The 24119-nt window shown below is 39.3% G+C and overlaps 1 protein-coding gene and 1 long non-coding RNA gene across 2 annotated transcripts in view; one reads left to right on the top strand and one right to left on the bottom strand.

Moving 5' to 3' along the window:
• Window positions 1-24119, top strand: part of Megf9 (multiple EGF like domains 9) — a 103129-nt gene that overhangs the window by 32035 nt on the left and 46975 nt on the right. The window contains exon 2 of the mRNA XM_059254467.1: window positions 22296-22497. Within this exon, the coding sequence (XP_059110450.1) occupies window positions 22296-22497 (202 nt within the window). The remainder of the gene's footprint in view (window positions 1-22295; window positions 22498-24119) is intronic.
• On the bottom strand, window positions 336-8777 carry LOC131903723 (uncharacterized). Its single transcript, XR_009377574.1, has 3 exons — window positions 8319-8777; window positions 1768-1986; window positions 336-663 (listed from the first exon to the last, which is right to left on the bottom strand). It is a non-coding gene; the product is annotated as an uncharacterized LOC131903723 (long non-coding RNA).

The following is a 24119-nucleotide window of genomic DNA, read 5'->3' as shown; positions in this document are numbered from 1 at the left end:
TGTACCTGCTGCCTCAGCCACTTACTACAACTGTGGACTCAGGCAATTACTGTGCTTCTCTAAGTTTCCATTTTCCTATTAATAGGCTTGGGCTTAAAAGCTTATGAGAGCTAAATGTTAATTGAAGTAAAGCGTTCAACAAAGATTGGAGCATTACTGGTAATAGTGAATGGTAATTTTTCTTACTGTAATTAATAATAATAATAAGACTGACTATGCTAGTAAGCTTTTTATTGTTATGAAAAATCCCAGGGAGAAGTGACTTAAAAGGAAGAAGGATTTACTTTGAACTCCATTTTCAGAGATTTCAGTCCATGGTCAATTGGCTACTGGTTTTTGGGCCTGTGGTAAGACAGAATATGGTAGTGGAAGTATATGGCAGAGGAGGCAGACAGGCCTGGGACAAGACACAGTCCCCAAGATCACACCCCTAGTGATCTACTTCCTCCAACTAGGCCCTACCTCTGAAATAGTCTATGACCCCTGTCTTAGTTTGAGGTTTTTATTGCTTTGAAGACACACCATGACCATGGCAACTCTTATAAAGAAAATCTTTAGTTGGAGTGGCTCACTTACAGTTTCAGAGGTTCAGTCAATTATCATCATGATGGGGAGCGTGGTAGCATGCAGGCAGATGTGGTGCTGAAGGAATAGCTGAGAGTCCTACATCCGGCAGGAAATAGAAAGTTGACTGACAGCCATACTGAGAGGATCTTGAGCAAAAGAGACCTTAAAGCCCACTCCCACAGTAACACACTTCCTCCAACAAGGCTGTACCTTTTAATAGTTCCACTCCCTTTGGGAGCCATTTTCTTTCAAACCACCACAACTCTCAATAATACCATAAGATGATTCATCATCAATGGGAAATCCATTGATAAGGTCAGAACCATAATGGCCTAATTATCGTGCGTGGATCTATCAACTGAGGATCAAATCTTCAACACCTGAGCCTTCCGAGGGACGTTTTATGTCCATATCCAAACCATAATACTGACTTAGTTGTATGAAGCAGCTTATTGACAAGGCATTATGGTCACAGAAAGCTAAAATATGTTGTTAACTCAGATAAGTATAGCCTTCAATGGATGACCTTATAATATGTAACTTAGATATAGGAGCCTTATAAAGAACCAAGGAGGGAAACCATCTGGAATAAGTTTATCAGAATGTTTCTGTATATCTCAAAACATAGAAGTTAATAAATACTATTAACTAATGCTCATTAGAAGATAAAATGGGAAAAGATCAGTTTTAACCACTGCTGACAATAAATAAACACCTCAGAAGTAATCTCCACATGATTTATAAAAAAACCTACATACATAAATTTTAATTATAAACTTTTACTGGGTGATATAAAAATCCTGAATAAATAAATTGTAAGGTATACCAGTACTTCTAGTTGGGAAATCCAAATGTTACAAAAGCTACTCATTCTTGTTAGGTTAGTTTTTAGGGTATATAAAATTGTTAGGAAGATTACTCTAGGATTTTTTGGGAAGGAATGTGGCAAAAAAAGTTTAAAAATATAAATAATTTTGGAGAACTAAAGGCAGTTGTGGAGAGGAGCAAATAAGGAGCATGTTATAAAGCTGTAGTTAGTAAAACCATTTTTATTTTACTGGCATACAAATAGATCAATTTAATAAGTTAATGAGATACAATCCTAATTAGTTTTATTAAATAAAAACCCAAAGTCAGATGTTGAGGGTGAAAGCTGAAAGATCACAGAAGCAGAGCAGCCAGCCACCAAAGACTTCTTACCTCTACAAAATCTCAGACTGAATGGAGGAGATCTTGTCTCTATGAATCCTCAGACTGAATAGGCCCGAGATCCTGTCTCCTCCTGTCTTATATTCTTGTCTCCATCTCCCTAATGCTGGGATTAAAGGCATGAATCACCACCACTTGGCTCTGTTTCATTTTTAGACTGGTTCAGGGTGGTCTTGAACTCCTCATCTTCCTGCATCCTCTTCCTAAATGCTGGGATTAAAGGTGTGTATTTAGGATGATGGTCCTTTTGATAAAATTTTTGTGTAAGGTATGAGGTTAGATCAAATTTTGGTCTTTTTTCTATGGAAACTTGTGTGGTGTTAATTGTCAACAAAATTTAGAATCATCTGAGAGATGAGTCTCTGAGCATGCCTCTGAGAGATTTTTCTCACTGAGCTATTTAAAATAGGAAGACCCACTCTGTATGTAGGCAGAGAGAGCAGAGCAGTAAGCATGCATTCACTGCTTTCTTCTGACTGTGGACATAGTGTGGATATGTGCCTTACGGTCCTGCTGCTGTGCCTTCCCAACAGTGATGGACTGTAAACTAGAACTGGGAGATAAAATAAAACCTTATCTCTCTTAGGTTGCTTTTATCAGATTATTTTTACCATAGTAACTAGAAAGGAAACAAATAATCATTTATTTTGATGGAAAAAATATCCTTTGTACATTAACTTGGCTTTTCTTCTTCGTCAAAAGTTGATTGATGTCTGTGAAGAATTAGTTTGGGGCTTTGGAATGGGTTAAGGTGGGGTTTGGGTGGAGGTGTGCCACATTATAGGTGTGAAGGTCAGAGGACAATTTGTGGAGGTCAGTTTTCTCCTCCACCATATGAGTCCTGAGGATAGAACCCAAGTTGTCAGGTTTGGTGGCAAGCACCTTTGCCCAGTGCATTCTATCCAGCTCTTAATGGCTGTTCTACACTGAAGAAACAGTACCCTGATTGCTGCTGCCTTGCAGAAGTCTTAAAACTACCTGTTAGAGTTCTACATATTTCTTCTTGGCTCTTTGCTTCTTTACTTTTTCATACTCATTTTAAAATCCTAATGTGACTATTTTGTCCAAAGTTATTCTGGGACTCAGATTATGTTTCATTGACACTGTAGTGTAATTATTATGATATGTTTTCTCCAATTATTTGTCTTTTTTCTCTTTTTTTCACAAGTGCTTTGTAGCTTTAAGCATAAAGGTTATAAACATAGTGTTAAATGTAACCTAATGTTGCATATTAGGTGTTATTCTTGAGTATTTTAAAAATGAATTACAATTGTTCATTCATAATACGTGGTAATACAATTGTTTTGTTAACATGACATTATTTTTACCATTTATTTTTATTTGTGTGTGTGTGAGAGAGAGAAACAGAGAGAGAGAGACAGAGAGAGAGACAGAGAGAGAGACAGAGAGAGAGAGAGAGAGAGAGAGAGAGAGAGAGAGAGAGAGAGAGAGAGAAAGAAAGAGAGAATGAATGTCTGTGTGGGTACCTGGGGAGACCATGAAAGGGCTCTGGATCCCCCAGAGCTGGAGTTATAGGCAATTGTGAGACATACAATGTGGGTACTGGGAACCAAACTTGGATGCACTAGAAGAACAGCAAGTGCTCTTAACTGCTGAGTCATCTCTCCAGTCCCCTACAATTGGATTTTAAATCGTGTTTACTTTGTATTGAGCACTCTTTACTGATGTCATTGGTTCATAGTAGTGGTGGTGTTTTTGTTGTTGTTGTTATTGTTTTTTAACTCACAGTGTTGCCTGCCCATGCTGGCCCTAAATTTGTGGACTCAGGTGATTCTCCTAAGTAGCTTAGACAATAGGCACATGATACTATGTCCAGCATAGGGTATTGATATAAAAAGAGTTTGGTTTCTGGTATTGAATTATCTCTTGATATTACAGATAGTCCTCAATTTGATGCTTTTTTTAAAATTTATCTTAGTATGAAAGCAGTATGCATCCACAGAAACTGTATTTTAGATTTTGAATGTTGACCTTTTCCTGAGTTAGCAATATGTGATATAACATTTTTGTGATGTGAAGGCAATGATAATGTGCACTCTCCAGTGGCCTCCACGGTTGCTAAGCTAGGTGTTTGAGAAGTTGAATGCATTTGACACAATACTTTTTTTATTTAAGAATTTTTTTTATCCATTTTACATACCAACCACAGATCCCCCTCTCATCCCTCCTCCCGCTCCCCCTCTCAGCCCACCTCTGTCCTCTTCTCCAAAAGGGTAGGGGCTCCTATGGGGAGTCAGCAAAGCCTGGTACATTCAGTTGAGACAGGACCAAGCCCCTCCCCACTACGTCAAGGCTTAGCAAGACATCCCACCATAGGGAATGGGCTCCAGAAAGCCACCTCATGCACCAGAGATAGATCCTGATCCCACTGCCATGGGCCCCTTCAAACAGACCAAGCTACACAACTGTCTCCTGTATGCAGAGGGCCTAGTCCAATCCCATGCAGATTCTACAGCTGTCGGTCTAAAGTTCGTGAGTTCCTATGAGCTTGGTTCAGTTGTCTCTGTAGATTTCCCCATCATGTTCTTGACACACACACACACACACACACACACACACACACACACACACACACACTGCTCCATAGAATCCCTCTTCCCTCTCTTTGACTGGACTCCTGGAGCTTGGCCTGGTTGACACAATACTTTTAACATTAAGTATAAATAAACTCATTGTCAACTTAGGAGCATGTGTACTTTGTAATGTGTTTTCTTTGATTTAGAATTATTAAAGTTATAAGTTGTTATTTCCTGTACCTTAAAATATTATTTTGAAGCAATTCTTTTTATTTAAAACAAATAAAAAGTTAATATAAAAAATTCCCTCCTTTTGTTAATATATTTTATAATAATACTGTCAAAATTGTTGAGACCAGGAATTAACACTGATAATACTGTTTACCAATTATGGATCTTATTTTAATTTTACTGTTTTTCCCACCAGGGTTCTTATCTGGTCATAGACCCAAAACAGGATCTCACATTGCATTTATATATCTCTCTTTAGACACCTCTGATCAGGGATAGTTTTATCTGGGACAGTCTTTATTTTTTATGACCTTGGTACTTTTGAACAACACTGGTCAATAATTGTATACAATATTTGAGTTTGGTTTTGTGTGTCTGTATGAGTGTGTATGCATTTGTGTGTGTGTGTGTGTGTGTGTGTGTGTGTGTGTGTGTGTGTGTGTAGAGACTCCAAAAGTTGATACTGAGTGCCTTTATTGACTGAGTTAACACTCAGTCTTTATAGACTATAGTTTTCTTTCTTTTTTTTAAACATAATTCTTTATTGATTCTTTGGGAATTTTGTATCATGCACACAATCCTACTTCTACCTCCCAGTCTCTCCATATCTGCCCCTTACTCCTGCAGCATGCCCCCCCCCAAATTAATTAAAAACAAAACAACAACAAAAGTCCCATCTCATCTTCTGTCTTTCCCATGTCTCCAATGCCTCTTCATTCATCCTAGTGGCATTTGGAGCTGCAGTGTGTCACATAGTATACCCTGTTTGTCCAATCAGCCCTGTCTGCAAAATGTTCATAGCAATGAGTCGTTGGTCTGGATCAAGGCCTTTGGCACACCATCATCACTAGACCCTTACCAAAATTCCTCTTGGAGGGTATCCTGCTGTTGCCCAAAGTCATGGAGGTCCTGCAGCTATCTTTCTGCAGGACCAGTCCCTTCACGTACTCTAGCAGGTAATAGATGGTGCAGATTTTAGGGTGATCAAACCTAAGGCCCAGGGTGTGAGTCTGGGTGGTAGCTGAGCTGGTCAATCTGGGCCACTGAGGGGCAAATCCAGGTCTCTTAGGCCCATGCCATCAGGGCCAGCTCTCCCACACTCATGGTGAGGGGTGGAGTCATCATTCCTAAGTATGTGCATGTGGGGAAGCTCTCCTGCTGCAGTGTCCAGTGAGGGGCAGGGCCAGTTATCCCAGAGCCAGTGAGGTGTGGGGGCCAGCTCAGCAAGCCCTTGGATTTTAACAAATGGTTCCTATTACCCACTTGTGGTAACATGCACCATGACATCATCACAGACCCCACGTGCAGCAGGAACATAGACCCAAACATATCCTCAGCAGCAGCTCTTGCCAGATGTCCCTATGGCCCCAGTGGCAGCACAGGCCACCCAGATCAGTATGGCCCTGGCAGCAGCAAGGCCCTCAGACACCAACACGGTCTCAGGTGTCTGTGTGGACTGTATTTTTGAGACAGGGTCTCTCATTAAAATTGGAGCTCACCAATTGGCTAAGGTGAATTTTTAGTGAACCCTAGGGAAGGATCCACCCCCATCTCTGCCTCCCTGGCACCTGTGCCTAGCCATTTCTTCTTCCTACTTTTTTAAAAATGATGCTGGGAAGTGAGCTCAGTTCTCCATGCTTGTGTAAGCATTTTAATGACTGAGCTGTCTCCCCAACCCAGTCTGTTCTTATTTCATGATGAATAAGGTTATTTGGTTTGGGTAAGAATACGACAGAAGTGATACTGTAGCCTGGACACATGTTAAAGAAGGCTCATTTCTTGTGACTTAATTTTGATCATTTGACTAATGTATTGTCTGTCTGGTTTCTCTACTATATTAGAACCATGACTGTTTCCCATTAGTTACTTCTAAGTATCTGATTAAGAGAGACTTTGAGCCTATGCCTGGTTGCCAAAAGTAACTGTCACTCACTAATTTTATTTACAGTCTTGTTTCCAACCATTCATTACCCCAACAGTGTGTGCCTAATGGAAATTTTCTACTTTTTTCCCTTTTATTTTTGTTTTGGAGATTGAACCTAGAGTCTATCGTGCTAGCTAGATAACTGCTCTGTCCTTGAGCTACATCCCCAGTCCCTCTGATTTTTTTTTCAGGTTGGAAAAGTTTATTTCTAAGTTGGATTTATAGAGAATTTAAAGTCATGGACAAAAGACTATTGGTATTATGCTTTAGGAATGGATATCTTCTGTGTTGTGGCTAGCTGTTCTAAGCATGCACACCTTTAGTATCTATTTTCCTGAACTGAGGCAGAAATCTACATATATTTCTCCCAGGTCCTTGGCTCTTCTTTGGTTCCTTGAGAGGCACTCAGTGTGACTATTGAGTTTACACATGAAGCCCCCAACCTGGGTTCCTCTTCTACATTTTCTAGTATTGTAAGAACAAATTGTACCAGCCTTGCTTCTGCTTCTGCCAGAAGAGCTTCTGGTAAACAGGGAAAGACTCCCCAAACTTAGTGCCACTAACTCAGCTGCCATGTGCCCCACACACACACTTGCTGAGCCCCCTTCAGATAACAAGATCCACATCTTGCTATTTTCTATCCTCCTATACTTATTAATTTAGAATGTTACTATAAGGAAGAGCTTTCCTTTCAGCCTATTTATCAAGTTATTCAGTTATTTATTTAGGTCATTGTGGACTCGTGACATTTAGTTGTTTTTAAACTGTTTGCTCTTTTAAATCTCTTTTTATTTGTTTGGGTTTTAGAGTAAAGACACAAACCAGTAAATAAATAAAATATAGTAAAGATAGAGAAGATGATGCAAATAGTGCAACTGTACTTAATGATACCTAATTCTAGACTTAAAATTGTTAAAATAGTAAATTTTGTTATATTTTGCAACAATTAAAGAAAAAAACTCGTAAAAATAAAAATATCAAGGAACTAAGAAACCAATAAATAAGAAAAAGGCTCCTAGTATCCATCTAGTGACATATACCTCTTTACACACAAACCAGCTTTGTATAAATAGTTAGCCTTGGGTATTTCTAAAAATTATTCAAATATATTTTAATTGAACTTTAATTGTATAATATATTGTTATTATAAATATTAAATATCGTGGTGGCTCATTTTCTACAGTGTACTATACTAAAAAGTTTATTTTACAAAGTCATATAAGGTATCTTGTGTGTGTATGTGTGTGTGTGTTTGTGTATTTGTGCATATGTGTGATATGTGTGTGGGTACGTGTGTCATGGTGTATGTGTGTAGGTCAGAGGACAATGTTGTGGTGTCGATTCTCTCCTTCCAACTTCATATGGGTTCTGGGTATTGAACTTGGGTCTCCATCTTGCTAGCCAGTCAGGGTATAAGATGCCATTTGAGAAAACAAATATAAAAACAAACCAAGAAAGTATAATTACAACACTTCTTGCTCTCTGTTCTCCGTCGCACCACACATACACACACACACACACACACACACACACAAACACTCCTTTTGTTTTTGAGACAGGATCCCACTATATAGCTATCCTGAAACTCACTTTATAGACCAGTCTGGCCTCAGACTCACATAGATTCTCCTGCCTCTGCCTCTTGAGTAGTACTGTGTAGCTGGAGTTCTTCACTCCGGGTCCCACCAAGCCCTAGCAGTCCCATAGCCCACTTATAAAATAAACATACAGACACTTATATTATTTAAACTGCTCGGCCATTAGCTCAGGCCTACCATTGTCTAGCTCTTACTCTTATACTCAGCCCATTTCTGTTAATCTATATGTCGCCACGTGTTACATGGCTTTACCTGCTGCCTTCACATGATGTTTCCTGGACGACAGGCTGGCATCTCCTCCTCTCCACCTTCCTGTTCTCTCAATTCTCCTCTCTGCTAGTCCTGCCTATACTTCCTGCCTGGCTACTGGCCAATCAGTGTTTTATTTATCAATCAACCATCCACAGCAGTACTGGGATTGAAGGTGTGCGCCACCTCAACCAGTCTTCCTTCCTTCCTTCCTTCCTTCCTTCCTTCCTTCCTTCCTTCCTTCTTTCCTTCCTTCCTCCCCCGCCTCTCTCCCTTCCTCCCTCCCTCCTTTCCCTTCTTCCCCCCCTCTCTTTTTTCTTTCTTTTTTTTGTGGGGGATCAGGTACAGATTCTTGCCATATAGCCCAGAATGAACTGAAACTTGTGATGTTTCTGCCTTAATCTCCTTAATGCTGATAATTCAGGAATACTGGCCTTGCTAAGCCAGCAGTGACTTAATGAAGAGATGGAATCTGATTGAGTATCTGTAACCAGAAAAAGCAATGGAATTTTATAAATAGAATTGTTGTTATTTGTGATGCTGGGAATAGAACCTATGTGTGGTAGACAAGTGCTCTACTGCTGAATTACGTTCTCAGCCCTGAAGCCATTTTATGTGACTGACTGTGATGAAAGCATCTTATTTAGGCCACTGGGTGTCAGGTGTCTATTGCTGTGTGACAACAAATCACAAACTTCAGAGTTGGAAACCAATATTAATGATTTATTTCTGTTTCTGGATGATTTTGTTGGTTTTTTTTTTCTGGGCTTACTCATTATTTTAGTTTGCTTTTCTGTTGTGATAAAACACTGTCCAAAAGGAACTTGAGGGAGGAAGTAGTTTATTTGATTTTACACCTACCAGGTCACAATGACTCCCAGGTCACTGACGGAAGTCAGGACAGGAGTTCCAGCAGGAACCTGGAGGCAGGAACTGAATCAGGGACCATGGAGGAGTATGAATTACTGGTTTGCTTATATTTGCTTCAGTGACTTGCTCAGCTGTTTTTTTTTTTTATATAGCCCAGGCCCTCCTACCTAGGGATGATGTTGCTCATAATGGTCTAGGCCCTCCTAGATCAATTAGGAATTTAGAAATGACCCACCGAGCAGTCTGATGGACACATTTTCTCAATTGAGGTTCTCTTTTCCCAAATGACTAATTTATGTCTAAGTACAAACCAGCATACTCATGTTGTTGCATTGGTGCACTAACTAGAGCTAGAGGATCTAAGATGGCCTCATTAATATTTGGTGTCCCCGTGGGAATGGGTGGATAGCCAACTTTTCTGTCCATAGAATTTCTTTAAAAAGTCTTTTAAATTAGATTTATTTATTTTACTTTATGTGTGAGTGTTTTTTCTGCATTTATGTGTATTCACAATGTGTGTGATTGGTGCCTACAGAGGTCAGAAGAGAACATCAGATCCCCAGAAACTGGAGATAGAAATGGTTGTGAACTACCCCATGGGTGCTATGACTCGAACCTAGCTCCTCTGCCAGAGCAACAGGTGCTCTTAACTGTTGATCCATCTCTCCAGCCCCTGTCTGTAGAATTTCTTCCTCTTCTTCTTCTTCCTCCTCCTCTTCCACCTCTTCCTCCTCTCCTCCTCCTCCTCCTTCTTCTTGTTTTTCAAAACACAATTTCTCTGTGTACCCTTTGTTGTCCTGGAAGTTGCTCTGCAGATCAAACTGGCCTCAACTCACAGAGATCTCCTCCCAAGTGCTGCCTCCCAAGTGCTGACATTAAAGGTGTGCACCACCACAGCCCAGCAGAATTTCTTATTGTATAGTTGTTTAGCTCAGGTTTCTCAGTGGCAACTGGGTCTTAAACTTATAAAGGCAGAAGATGTGAGGTGCTCTGAGACCAGGTTTGGAACTGTTACCTCACTTGTGCCACATTTATAAGGTCAGATCAGGAGTTTCCAATAGACACTATCTTTTGATTAGAAATTACAGTAACATCACAGTGCAAAGGAGATATAGACACAGGCAAATGTGGGGAATCATTATTATAAGTGACAAGCAAAAGGATAGAAATTAACATAGCAAGTTCTCAGTGAATACTCAAAGAATTGTTAGAGACTTAAGTGAAGAAAGGACCCAGAAAGGAAAGAGCGGGTGTGAGAGTATAGCTTAGTAATGGAGAGCACATCCTTAGCATGTGTGAGGCTCTAGGTTCAATATCTCTACCTTCCAAAAAGAAGAAATAATCAAAGGTTAAAGTGGTATATGGCTTAGGAAGGCTGATGTTTTGCGTCATTAATTTTTAAGAGAGCATTTTCAGTAGTTCAGAAAAGATTACAGAACGTTAAAGAAAGAACACATGGTATAAAAAAAGGAAACAATCTATTTTGTCTTGAGAAATTTTATTTGGAAGGTGAATGATTGTTAAATGGGACAGGATATGAAAAGAATGTATTTTAGGCTTAGAGTCCATATTTGAAGACAGAATCTATAAAAAGTGAAAGATTGAAAAGGTGTAAATGGAGGCAAGTGAAGAGAGGGAAGAATCCTGGAAAGAGCTGAGAGATGATATGGTAAAGAGCAGAGTTGGAGAAGACAGTTCATCTTGAAGGAGCTAGACAGTCTGAAACTGGAGAGAAAGTTAAGTGGTTATAAAATGGAGGAAGAGAAATAGTCTGTGTCCATGAAACTGGAAATAAAATCATTAGCATTTCATAAAGAAAGTATTTTCAGACTTACCGGGATTACTATTTAAGGCAATTTCTAGATTATAAAGCAAGTTTTTATAAGCCAGAGGCAATACATGTAACCATAGATAATTTGACCTTTTATTTACTTATTTTTTTATGGTAGATGATGAGAATCAGAGCCACCCCAGAGCACTTAAGACTCATCAAAGGACACAGAGCTAGCCCTAAAGTATTATTTTAAGTGATTATGGCTTTGTCTGATGATATTTCTTAATTTCTCTGGTCCTGGTTAGTTATAAGATTTATTTTTTTTCTGAATATCAGATTTCTCACTCAAGATCCCTATGTCTCAAGATGGTAGTGGATAACGAAGGAGCCCATTCGTGTTGTTTCTAATGTTATGTCCAATATCTGTAGCACATGCTCAATGACTGGTAGTAGCATTTCATTATCAGTAGTAAAAGCTAGCTGTTACCTTCTTAGACTCTGTCATCTTGTCCCATTAATTAGTGTCCTTGAACTGTGGAATCTGGCAGTGAGACAGGAGTAAGCCACACTAACAACATAGTTTTCACTGTGAGACAGAAAATTTTCTACAAAAAGTTTGCTCCGTTATTCTCAAATGTCTACCATAAAATAAATTAAATGTTTTGCTGTAGAAAATTGTGGCTGGGAAGTCTTGTGGATACATCTTTATAATAAAAGGTTAATCTTAGAGCTTTTCTTTACAGGCAATGGCTTTTAAACTTTCCACATTTCTGTGAAGCCTGCTTTAACTCAAGAAACTCATCAGTTTTAACATTGTTTCCAAGATTTTAAAATATTTATGACCTAACCTAGCATAACATAAATATGAAATGTAATTTGAGTATCAATGCTATGCTAGAGTAACCCCTTATAAAAGTAAAAAACAGTGGATTGTTCCTTTTCCTTACAATGAAGCCTTTCTGAGATTCCTTTTCTCCAAATATACAAAAATGAAACATAGTCCTAATTTTTTTTTTAAAAAAAAGTACATTTTGAAAACACCATACCTTTAGGAAATTAGGCCTGTGGTCAAAGTATGTTTTGTAGTTTTTAAGAATCACTTGATGTGGCCTAAATCAGCAATTGACACAGATGGCACCCCCTGCCCCAGACTTTTGTGTCTGCGGGGGCCACAAGCAACCAGGAGAGGTGCCAGGAGATCGGGTACCATCATACCAAGTACTGCCGGAGGTCTCTATGCCCAGGCTTGGGAGAGAGGAAAGGCAACACCTCTATGCCATCTATGGCCATGAGGGTGTCCAAGGGCCATGCTGCCACTAGGGACATCCTGATCAGAGTGGTCTACAATGTCACCTGGGGCCATGGTGTTTTCCAGGCCAGGGTTGCTGCATGCCTGGGTCTGTGGCCCTGCAGTAGCCAGGGTCTGAGTTGATGTCCCAGGCTCCTGTTGTCACCGAAGGCCATGTGGAAGACTAAGGTCTGGTCAGCCACCTCGGCGGACCATGTCAGTATCCAAGAATTATGCTGTGCCCAGGGCCATGCTGAACTGGGTGGCTAATGTTGCCACCTGGAGCCATGGAGACATCCAGGCATGGGCTGCTGCCTAGGGCCATGTCTGGTTCTGTGGCCCTGCAAAGGCTAGAGTCTAGGGTGATATCCATGGCTCCAATTGCCACCAAGGACTCTGTAGATGCCCAGGGTCTGGCCAGCCACCTGGGACCAGGTTGATGCCCGGGGACTATGCTACTGCCAGGACTGTGCTGATCTAAGAGGCCTGTGCTGCCACTGGCCATCTTGGCATCTGGGCCTGAGCTGTTGCTAAGGGCCATGTCTGGGCCCCTTGTCCTGCTGCAGCTGGAGTCTGTGGTGATGTCTATGGCCAGTGTTAGCATGGGAGACTTTGGAACCATGCTGTGCTGAGCCAGCCCTGCTCTTCTCTGATCCTAGGATGGCTGGTCCTGCCCCTAGCTAGATATTGCAGTAGGTGAGCTGGCCCAACCCCTCAGGGGAGAGCTCACCCTCCCCCCTCCCACGTACACACACACACACACACACACACACAACAGAGCTGACCCCACTCTCACCTTCACCCCACCCATTGTCTGCTATGTGGTAGCATGGGTGAGGGAAAGGTGCCCTTCCCCCTCTGCCCCTTGCTTCCTGTAGGAAGGGAAAGAGCTGGCCCCAGGGTCACAAGAGTGAGAGAACTAGCCCTGCCCTACACCAGCAACAGCACACAGGAGAGCGGGCCCTGTACCTTACCTGGGCAGCACACTAGAGCTGACCTTATTGTCAGTCTCAGGTGAGCCAGTCCTGAGGACATGAGAGCAGGAGAGCTGACCACCCCCCTACTCCTCCACGCCCCTTTATGCCCCCTACAGCAAGTGTGAGAGAGGGCCCTGCACCTTGCTTGGAAAAAAACAGTAGAGCTGGCCCCGGCGACATAAGTGAGGGGAATTCGGATCTGAGGACCAAAAAGGAGGAGAACTGGGCCAGCTCCTTGCTGTAGGATGCATTGAGTGAGCTAGCTGAGGCTACTAGCTAGCTGGAGAGCTCATGTGGGTAGTGACAATGAGAGAAAGCTAGAAACTGACCAACCGAGCTACCACTCCAGCCCAGAACCAGGACTATGAGTTGGCCCACCCTAACATCCACCCAATCTGTGAACTGTTGGAACATATGAAGGGGATGAACCTACAGCTCCAAAACAGCAGGATCTCCATGTCACAGGACAACAACAGGATAGCCAAGAGAAGCCCCAGTGAGAGCCCATTATCGGTGGTGTAGCAGAAACCAGAGGCCTTGAGGCAGACCAATGACTCGTGTAATGAACACTTGGCAAGTAGAGATGAAGAGACTAAAGAGTAAACTGTGTGTTTCAACGGGCGGCTATACTACAGCTTCCACATAAAGATTCTTCTTTTTGTTGTTGTTTATTTGCTTCTTTGTTTTGTTTGGTTTGAGGTTTTTCTTTTAAACTTGGTTTTGTTTAGTGTGGGGGCGGGGAGGGGTTGCAATGGCAGAGGATGGATGCGAGGGGCCAGGGGAATAAGTAGGATTGGAATGCATGATGTGAAATCCACAAGAATCAATAAAAGTTAAAAAAAAAAAAGAAAAGAAAAACAACAACAGAAAAAAAAAAAAACCTATATATTTCTCACCAAAAGCAGAGAGGCCAGGAGACAATGACAACACTTTTGAAGTATAAAAATAAAAGAACTATTAAGTTAGAAAAAAAAAGTTTCACTTGATGTATAGGTGTTGTTCAGTGGAATAGTCCTGGATTTTGACAGTCCTCTCCCCTTCCTTCTTCAATTTGAGAAACGAGAGATGGTTTTTGTAGGCTTCTTGAAAACCGTGGTGACATTGTATGGTGGATGGACTGACTACACCTAAAGTTACTATACTTAAATATATCTTCTTGGTCTTTGTATGAACCAAGTTGGACTTTTAAAAAAAAATCTCAAAAGGAAATAAATATATGAAATGGGGACTAGATTCCTGTGGATCTTCATCTTTCACCCTGTCTTCTCTCTACACAGTAGCCATTATGATCCAACATTTAAGTTTTTGTTAGTTACAAGTATATTTCTTGGTACCTATGTTTGAGTGCAATGCTTATTTTATGATTATAAATTTAAAATTTCCTTTTCTCAGAAATTTGCATAGTAAATAGACCAAGGGCCATTTTTCATTTTCTTATTCAAATCTTTGGTTTACTGCTTTTATAGTTCTTTTTCCTCTGTAAGGAAGGGCTAACACACTGTTGTACAAAGTTGCTTGAGCTTTTGGACATCACCATTAATTCTAAGATTTATAACATTCAGAAAGAACTTTAAAAGGAAGCATAGGAAAAGGGCACACATTTGCTAGGATGTGCTAGCAGTGTTAGAACACACACACACACACACACACACACACACACACACACACACCCCTATCTTTTTTTGTTTTGTTTTTGTTTTTGTTTGCTTGTTTATTTAATCTTTGAGATAAAGACTCAGGTAGTTCAGGCTAGCACTAAACTTGCTATGCAGCCAGGGCTGGCCTTGAACTCCTGATACTCCTGCTTCTACTTCCCAGCTGCAGATATCAAAAAAACACCAAAAGTTCTCTAAAGGGTATAATTTACCTCTGTATGTGTGTTACTGGGAACTGAATCCAGGACCTCATGTACTCTAGGCAAAATCCCCTTTCATGAACTATATCATCCCTAGCCTTTTCACTATTTTGAGATAAGGTCACACTAAGTTGTCCAGGTTGGCCTTAGACTCACAATCATCCTGCCTTAGCCTGTAGAACAGCTTGGGCTGTAGGTATATGGCACCATTACCAGCTGAACAAAGACATAAGTGATTAAAGTTAGATAGAGAGAAAAGCATGCCCATTATATAGAAGGCCCCCAAGAAGTCAGGTTTTTAATAAATTTTATAATTAATTTAATTTTACATATCAGCCACGTATTCCCCTGTCCTCCCTCCTCCCGTCCCCCCCCCCCAACCCACCCCCCATTCCCATCTCCTCCAGGGCAAGGACTCCCCTGTGGATTCAGATCAGCCTGGTAGATTCAGTTAAGGCAGGTCCAGTCCCCTCTTCCCTTCACCCATGCTGAGCAAAGTGTCCCAGCATAGGCCCCAGGCTCCAAAAAGCCAGCTCATGCACTAAGGATAGGTCCCAGTCCCACTGCCTGGAGGCCTCCCAAACAGTTCAAGCTAATCAACTGTCTCACTTATCCAGAGGGCCTGATCCAGTTCCATGGGGGCTCTTCAGCTATTGGTTCATAGTTCATGTGTTTCCACTATTTGGCTATTTGTCCCTGTGCTTTTTCCAATCATGGTCTCAACATCTCTCGCTCATACAATCCCTCCTCTCTCTCGCCGATTGGACTCCTGAAGCTCCACCTGGGGCCTGGCCGTGGATCTCTGCATCTGGTTCCATCAGTCATTGATGAGAGTTCTAGCACGACAGTTAGGGTGTTTGGTCATCCGATCACCAGAGTAGGTCAGTTTGGTCTTTCTCTCGAACATTGCCAGTAGTTTATTGTGGAGGTATCTTTGTGGATTTCTGGGGGACCTCTCTAGCACTTTGCTTCTTCCTATTCCCATGGGGTCTTCATTTATCATGGTATCTCTTTCCTTGTTCTCCATCTCTGTTCTTGATCCAGCTGGGATCTCCTGCTCCCCTAAGCTCTCTTTCCACCGACACTTGCCCTTTATTACTCTCCCCCCCCCCATGACCAGTTTGCTCATGTAGATCTCATCCATTTCTCTGTTGTGTGATCCCTGTGTCTTTCTTAGGTTCCTCTTTACTAGGTAGCCTCCCTGGAGTTGTGAGTAGCAGTCTAGTCATCCTTTGCTTTACATCTAGTATCTACCTATGAGTGAGTACATACCATATTTGTCTTTCTGAGTCTGGGTTACCTCACTCAGGATGATTTTTTTCTAGATCCATCCATTTGCCTGCAAACCTCACGATGTCATTGTTTTTCTCTGCTGAGTAGTATTCCATTGTGTATATGTACCACATTTTATTTATCCATTCTTCAGTTGAAGGGCATCTAGGTTGTTTCCAGGTTCTAGCTATTACAAATAATGCTACTAGGAACATAGCTGAGCATGTGCCCTTGTGGTATGATTGAGCATTCCTTGGGTATATGCCCAAGAGTGGTATAGCTGGGTCTTGGGAGAGATTGATTCCCAATTTTCTAAGAAAGTGCCATATTGATTTCTAGAGTGGCTGTACAAGCTTGCATTCCCACCAACAGTGGAGGAGAGTTCCCCTTGCTCCACATCCTTTCCAGCATAAGCTGTCTTCAGTGTTTTTGATCTTAGCCATTCTGATGGGGTGTAAGGTGGTATCTCAGAGTCATTTTGATTTGCATTTCCGTGATGATTAGGGATGTTGAACAATTCCTTAAATGTCTTTCAACCATTTGAACTTCCTCTGTTGAGAATTCTCTGTTTAGCTCTATAGCCCATTTCTTAATTGGACTGTTGAGCATTTTGATGTCTAATTTCTTGAGTTCTTTATATATTCTGGATATCAGCCCTCTGTCAGATGTGGGGTTGGTGAAGATCTTTTCCCATTCTGTAGGCTGTTGTTTTGTCTTGTTGACCATGTCCTTTGCTCTACAAAAGCTTCTCAGTTTCAGGAGGTCCCATTATTGTTTCTCTCAGTGTCTGTGCTACTGGTGTTATATTTAGGAATTGATCTCCAGTGCCAATGTGTTCAAGACTACTTCTTACATTCTCTTCTATCAGGTTCAGAGTAACTGGATCTATGTTGAGGTCTTTGATCCACTTCGACTTAAGTTTTGTGCATGGTGACAGATATGGATCTATTTGTAGTCTTCTACATGTTGACATCCAGTTATGCCAGCACCATTTGTTGAAGATGCTTTCTTTTTTTCCATTGTACTGTTTTTACTTCTTTGTCAAAAATTATATGTTCATAGGTGTGCAGATTAATGTCAGGGTCTTCAGTTCATTTCCATTGGTCCACATGTTGGTTTTTATGCCAGTACCAAGCTGTTTTTATTACTGTAGCTCTATAGTAGAGCTTGAAGTCAGGGATCGTGATGCCTCCAGAGGTTGTTTTATTGTACAAGATTCTTTTGGCTATCCTGGGTTTTTTGTTTTTCCATATGAAGTTGAGTATTATTCTTTCCAGGTCTGTGAAGAATTGTGTTGGTATTTTGATGGGGATTGTATTGAATCTGTAGATTGCTTTTGGTAAAATTGCCATTTTTACTATGTTAGTCCTGCCTATCCATGAGCATGGGAGATCTTTCCATTTTCTGACATCTTCTTCAATTTCTTTTTTCAGGGACTTAAAGTTCTTGTCATACAGGTCCTTCACTTGCTTAGTTAGAGTTACCCCAAGGTATTTTATGTCATTTGTGGCTATTGTAAAGGGTGATGTATCTCTGATTTCCTTCCCAGCCTATTTGTCAATTGTATACAGTAGGGCTACTGATTTTTTTGAGTTAATCTTGTATCCTGCTACGTTGCTGAAGGGTTTTATAAGCTGTATGAGTTCCTTGGTCAAATTTTTGGGGTCACACATGTATACTATCATGCCATCTGCAAATAGCAAAAGCTTGAAAGAAGTCAATTTTATATTAATGAGAATAATGTCCTTCTGGAATAGGTGTTTGCATATGAAGAAGAGACTTAAGGGACCTGCAAGAAAAAAAATCTCCCTTGAAACCAGGGAGGTTTCATCTCCTGATCTTTGGGTAGAGGGACTTTTAAAACTTGAAGAATTGTGCTGTTGGGTGTAGATTCAGTGACTCCATAAGACTTTTGCATCAAAATCATCCCATAAATTCAAGTTCGGTGGGGAATTACTGTCTTTCTCTGGGCCTTTATGTTTCTGTTCTCAAATGCTTAAAGCAGTTTGGTACCAGATTTTAGGGTTTTTTTTTTCAGGGTTCAAATCACTATATTACGTTTTTCTTCAGAAACCAGCCCATAGAAGGTTACCTAATATTGTAGTTTGTCTGCGAGTATTTGCATCACTCCTTCTAATTATGTCTCTGTAGAGTTTTTCCCTAGAATTTCAAGGTTTTGGAAGATAATCTGCTACTCACTTGACAAACAGTATTCCATATCCACTCCTAGGAAACTGAATGAATTTTTCATACTGTCAGTGTTATAGCCTCTGTTATTTCCTTTCCATTAGTGTCTGCACTGGTAACTTACCATTAATCATGCCATAGCCCCTTTGTGTTACTGTGATGTCTATGATTCCACCTCATTAAAAGTCAGTACTTCCTCTGTTGCCTTGGGCTACAACAGGTTCTTCCTATTACTTTATCAACTGAAATTTCTTTTTTCATTTCCATAGAGTTTTCCATTAAGGGGATTACACTATTTCTTCGTTAACTCCTATGGTTCCACATGAATGTCTAGAATTGTAAAAGGTTTGAAATTTTTCTTACAAGTTACCAAATTACCTTGCCATAACGTAATAGATGCTCACAGTGTTTCATATTTATTGCAATTGCTCATCTTTTTTTGGCATGTGCCATTTTTATTTGAGGACCATCTCTGAGATAAAGGCCAAAATTCCAAGCTACAATTTAAAAGATGCATATACCCTCTCATATTTGCTCTAGCTTCTGTTCCTTGGCTGTTTGGGGGAGATTATCATGATATTATATCATTGTCTTTTCTGTAGTTGGACTGGTCTTTTTGGCTTAAATATTTGCCACTCACTCTGTTACTGTTAGCATGACCTAACATCATAATACCAAAGGTCTCTAATCAATATATATATTTATTTTTCCTTCTCCTTAAAAACTCTGTCTTAAATTCTTCTATTCTCATCACTATATCATAGGCATATATATATATATTTCTGCATATAACCCATTATATATAGACAATTGTAACAGTACTAATTCTGTTTTCCAGACATTGTCCAAAAATAGTCTTACCCATAGGGCATAACAAATCTGTGGCCTATGAATCTAACATCTGAATTACATTAGTGCTATTTTATATGGTATCACTTTCCACTGTTTTCTTTTTTTTTTTTTTCCACTGTTTTCTTACTCTTAAATTAGTTATAACTATTTCTGGCCCCATTTTGGAGCTGTAATACAAATGCTATTATTCTGAACTATTTACAGATGAAAAAAGGAAAGCAGAGTAACTTGCCTAAGACTATACAGTTAGTAACTAAGAAGGCAGGATTTAAAACCTTAGTTCATTGTCTCTACAGTCTTTTTGCATTACTGTCTCTTTAAATTGCTCTCATATAAGAGTTACAGTAAGTATGTAGAATTTTGTTTCACAGTATTAAAGTAAATTTCAGCTTTTTCTTGAAATAGGAGATAGAATTTGATTATGTGAGAGAACCTTCCAGAATGTAGCACAAAATGAAAAAATATTCAGAGATAGGCTTAATGAGTATTTTTAGGGAATAATGAAAATATTGGACTTACTCCATAGAAATAATAAATAACCATTTATCATGACTTTGAAGGTTTACCCATTAGAAGTCTACTAAAAAAAATACTGAGTTTTAAAAATATATAGGTTTTTAAATTAATTAGATTTTTTAAAAATACTGTTAATGGGGGCGGGGGTTGAGATATAACTCAATAGTTAAGAGCACTGGCTGCTTTTCCTGAAGACTGGGTTTGGTTCCTAGCACTTAAATAGAGGCTCTCACCTGTCTGTAATTCCAGTCTCAGGGGATCTGGCCTCTTTTAGCCTCAGCAGGCACCAGGGAAACATGTGGTATACAGACATACATGCAAACAAAATACACATACACATAAAATAATAAAATAATTTAACAAAAAGTTATGTCCTAAAAAATAAATAAAATACTGCTAATTATATGTAATTTGTTGAGAACACGGATTCATTTTTAATAGGAAATACTTTATTAGTAAAGAAATAATAAAACTTGCAGTATTTATTGTAGAGTTTCTTCACCTTTATTTTTCTTTAGACATTTCTGTCTAGATGAGCATGTAATGAAACTTGGTCCAGCAAGAAGTGTTGGATATATGTTGAAGTTTCCGCAAATTCCAGAAGAAAAATGTTATTTAGTTTTGGTCAATTTTGCTCCAGCAGAGAGGTCTTGCCATGACAGATTTGCAAACTACTGAATGTGGTTTCATTATATTCAAAAAGACTATCCACATACCCAAAGTATGTGTGTGTGTTTACTATGGTTTGCATTCAGGGCCTCACACATGCTAGGAAAATGTATCACTAGTTTACAACTCCCAGGCCAAAAATAAGAGTCCTGATTTTGAGGTAAAGCTGATTCCTTTCCCTAATCTTGGGACTAAAGATGTTAGATTTTATAGTTCACCATCCATGCTTGAAATATACAAAAGAAAACAAATTATCCACTAGTATACTCATTACATCTACAGATTCAAAGGAAATGGGTAGAAATAAACTGATATCTAGGCTTAGGAACTGAGAAAGCATGGGGGTGGGGGGGGGGTTTGGCCAAATCGGGATTCTGTGTGGACTCCTTTGTGTTTACTTATGTGGATATGCTATTTTTAAATCTTATTTCTCTTTCTAGAAAATACAGAACTAGACACCTTTATAACTTTCTATGTAAGACTCTGGATTTGCTGCTATCTGATAATTTTTTAAATAATAAAGAATAGTGTTAGCCGGGCGGTGGTGGCGCACGCCTTTAATCCCAGCACTCGGGAGGCAGAGACAGGCGGATCTCTGTGAGTTCGAGGCCAGCCTGGTCTCCAAAGCGAGTTCCAGGAAAGGCGCAAAGCTACACAGAGAAACACTGTCTTGAAAAACCAAAAAAAAAAAAAAAAAAAAGAATAGTGTTAAGATTAGTTAACTAATGCTAAGTTAATTTGCATCATTACAACGCCATTTTATATAGTGCCTTAACTATTCACAAATATCATTTTTTTTTTACCCAGTTTATTCCTATTTGGGAATGAAGGAAGCTGGTCTGTAGAACATATACAACAATTTATTTTTCCTGCAGTTAATTTAAAGGGCATCTTTTGTACAAGCTTGCAAAGTCCTGTGTTAATACTGTATTAAACTCTGTTTAAAATGCTTTCTCTTTGCTAAAATGAGTAGAAATACTAGCAAAACCTCCTAAACAAGTGTTTGCATTAGAAGGCTAAAACTAGGGGCTTCTAAATCATTTTCATCCAAAACACTGTTTGAAATCTCCCTAAGAAAATGTTTAGGTTCTAATATTTTAATTTAGAAAAGATATTTGACTTGTGATTGATTTCTTATCAGGGTGAACTAGTACTTCCTTCTCTGAGTTTATTGTTCACTTCCCTTTCTTTTCAGTTTTAATTCTCCATTTCTTCCTGTTGGAACATTGAACTTCTGATTGCAGCTGTGACACAGTTTTCTATGACCTCACATAGCTTACTGGAGTTAGTCACCTGAGCCTTAGGCCTTTGCTGCTCACAGTAGAGGTATTTATTATTTAACAAGTTGTCATTTCCAGCTTGTTGTTCTCCAAGCCTCCTTATGGAGGCTTTAGTTCAGAAGCATGTGTACACACACACACACACGCACACACACACACACACACACACACACACACACACACACACTCGCTCACATATAGGGCTAGGGTAAGGAAGTAGACAATGAAGAGTACTGGAAGCAAATTGAGAATGTCAGCTTTGTAATTATGAACTATATACGTGTTTTGTACTTTGGTGTATACATTTCCCAATTTAAATAATGTGAACAATATAGGAGGTCAAAACTAGAGTTAATTTTATCTGGGGCCTTACAAATTTGTCACAAATGTTTATTAACAAAAATGAAGGTTTGATAATGACTCCTTCCTTCTCTTTTCAGAGTATACATGTAACTGTTCTGAGGTTGGAAGCTTGGATGTGAAGCGTTGCAACCAGACATCAGGGCAGTGTGAGTGTCATCCAGGTTATCAGGGTCTTCACTGTGAAACCTGCAAAGAGGGCTTTTACCTGAATCACACTGTTGGTCTCTGCCTGCCATGTCACTGCAGTCCACATGGATCTCTTAGCATCCTCTGCAACAGGTAAGCAGCAGAGGGTGGAGGTGAAGTCCTTTGTATTTTAGTAAGGAAAAATGTAGGAGTCGGAGGAAGAAAGTAGGGGATAGGGACGGCTAAAATTATGTGTGTGTGTGTGTGTGTGTGTGATTATGTATATATATATATATATATATATATATATATATATATGTGTGTGTATATATATGTGTGTGTACGTACATACATACATATATATATAAAGAATAAAAAACAAAAGTTTCTGCTATAGAGAATCAGTCATTTAATTAAAGAGGAAAGCCACTGTGTCACAGATTTATAAAATATTTTATATACTTTAACTCTGTCACTTTGTATATAGTATTTAATGGCAGAATTATAAAGCTTTCGTTTTCTGGTTGAGTTCTTTAAGTGAACCTGGGCTTTGTAATAGTTTCTCTAAGTTTCCTGAAAAAAAAACTAATAATGAAGGATTCTGTTTACTGGAAGGGGTTCCCTTTCAGACATTTCTAGTGTAATATCCTTATTGTATTTATTAATATGTGGCTGGAGATTAATGAAACATATTCTTGATTTACTTTTTTCTATTACCGAAAGTCTCAAATTTGCAATTATTTTTTATTGTCGTTGTTTGTTTTTGTTTTGCTTTCTTATTGTATGTGGGGGTGCCATTGCATTCATGTAGAGGTCAGAGAACAACTTATGGAAGTTGGATCTCTATTTGTATGGGTCCTGAAAATTAAGATTAAGTCATTAGGCTTAGTAGAAAGCATCCCTACCCATTAAGTCACCAAAGCAGTCCAACTTCTATTTTTTTAATGAGTGGATAATAGACTTTATTCTTGGGTGGGGAGGAAGCGGGGAAGATACCAAATTAAACTATCTTCTATTTGGAGATGATTTAATCTTATGGTACCATACCATGTTATCTGACATTTGCTTTGTACTACATGAAAGTAGTTATTCTTTGACCTTGTATGAGTGAATACCTGGCTTTTTGTGGATCTCAAGCCCAAAAGCTGAAGAACCAGCCTTACTCAATGACAAGAGCATAAACTTTAAAGTTAATGTAACCTGGGTATGGGCCCAGAGTCTGGAGCCATTTCTGAGCTGCTTTGTGCTGTGAGCAAGCAATTCCTCTCATTTCAATGACTCAGTTTCTTCTTAAGGCTGCTATAAAAGCTAAGTGAGTTGGTATATATAAATTGTTTAGCACACACAAATCAAGAAATTCATATTTGTCTTAATTTCATAGGAATATTGTTGAATTAATTGAGGGAATTTTTTGAAATAATACTTTAATTCTTCAAGAATTTTATACATGCATAAATGTGTTTTTATTATATTTATACCATGTTCCTTATGATGGATTATTTTAAAGGAACTTTTATAGCTCCTTGGTTTAAAATATGCCTTAGAGTTTACCAATACATATTTTAAATGCTTTATAAACCATTGTGTTATTATGCAATATTATATAATGTGCTTGTATTAAAATATTGAAATGAATTTGACTGAGAAGTTTATAATTTGAAATGCAACAATAATTAATGTTGCTGGAGTTATTTCCAGTCCCACCCAGGGCCGCAGCCACTTAGACCCAAATAAACACACAGACGCTTATATTATTTAAACTGTTTGGTCTAATG

Source organism: Peromyscus eremicus, chromosome 2 (assembly GCF_949786415.1).
Source record: "Peromyscus eremicus chromosome 2, PerEre_H2_v1, whole genome shotgun sequence".
Lineage (NCBI taxonomy): Eukaryota > Metazoa > Chordata > Mammalia > Rodentia > Cricetidae > Peromyscus > Peromyscus eremicus.
The sequence above is the reverse complement of the archived record's forward strand: the minus strand, read 5'-3'. Positions and strand labels throughout refer to the sequence as shown.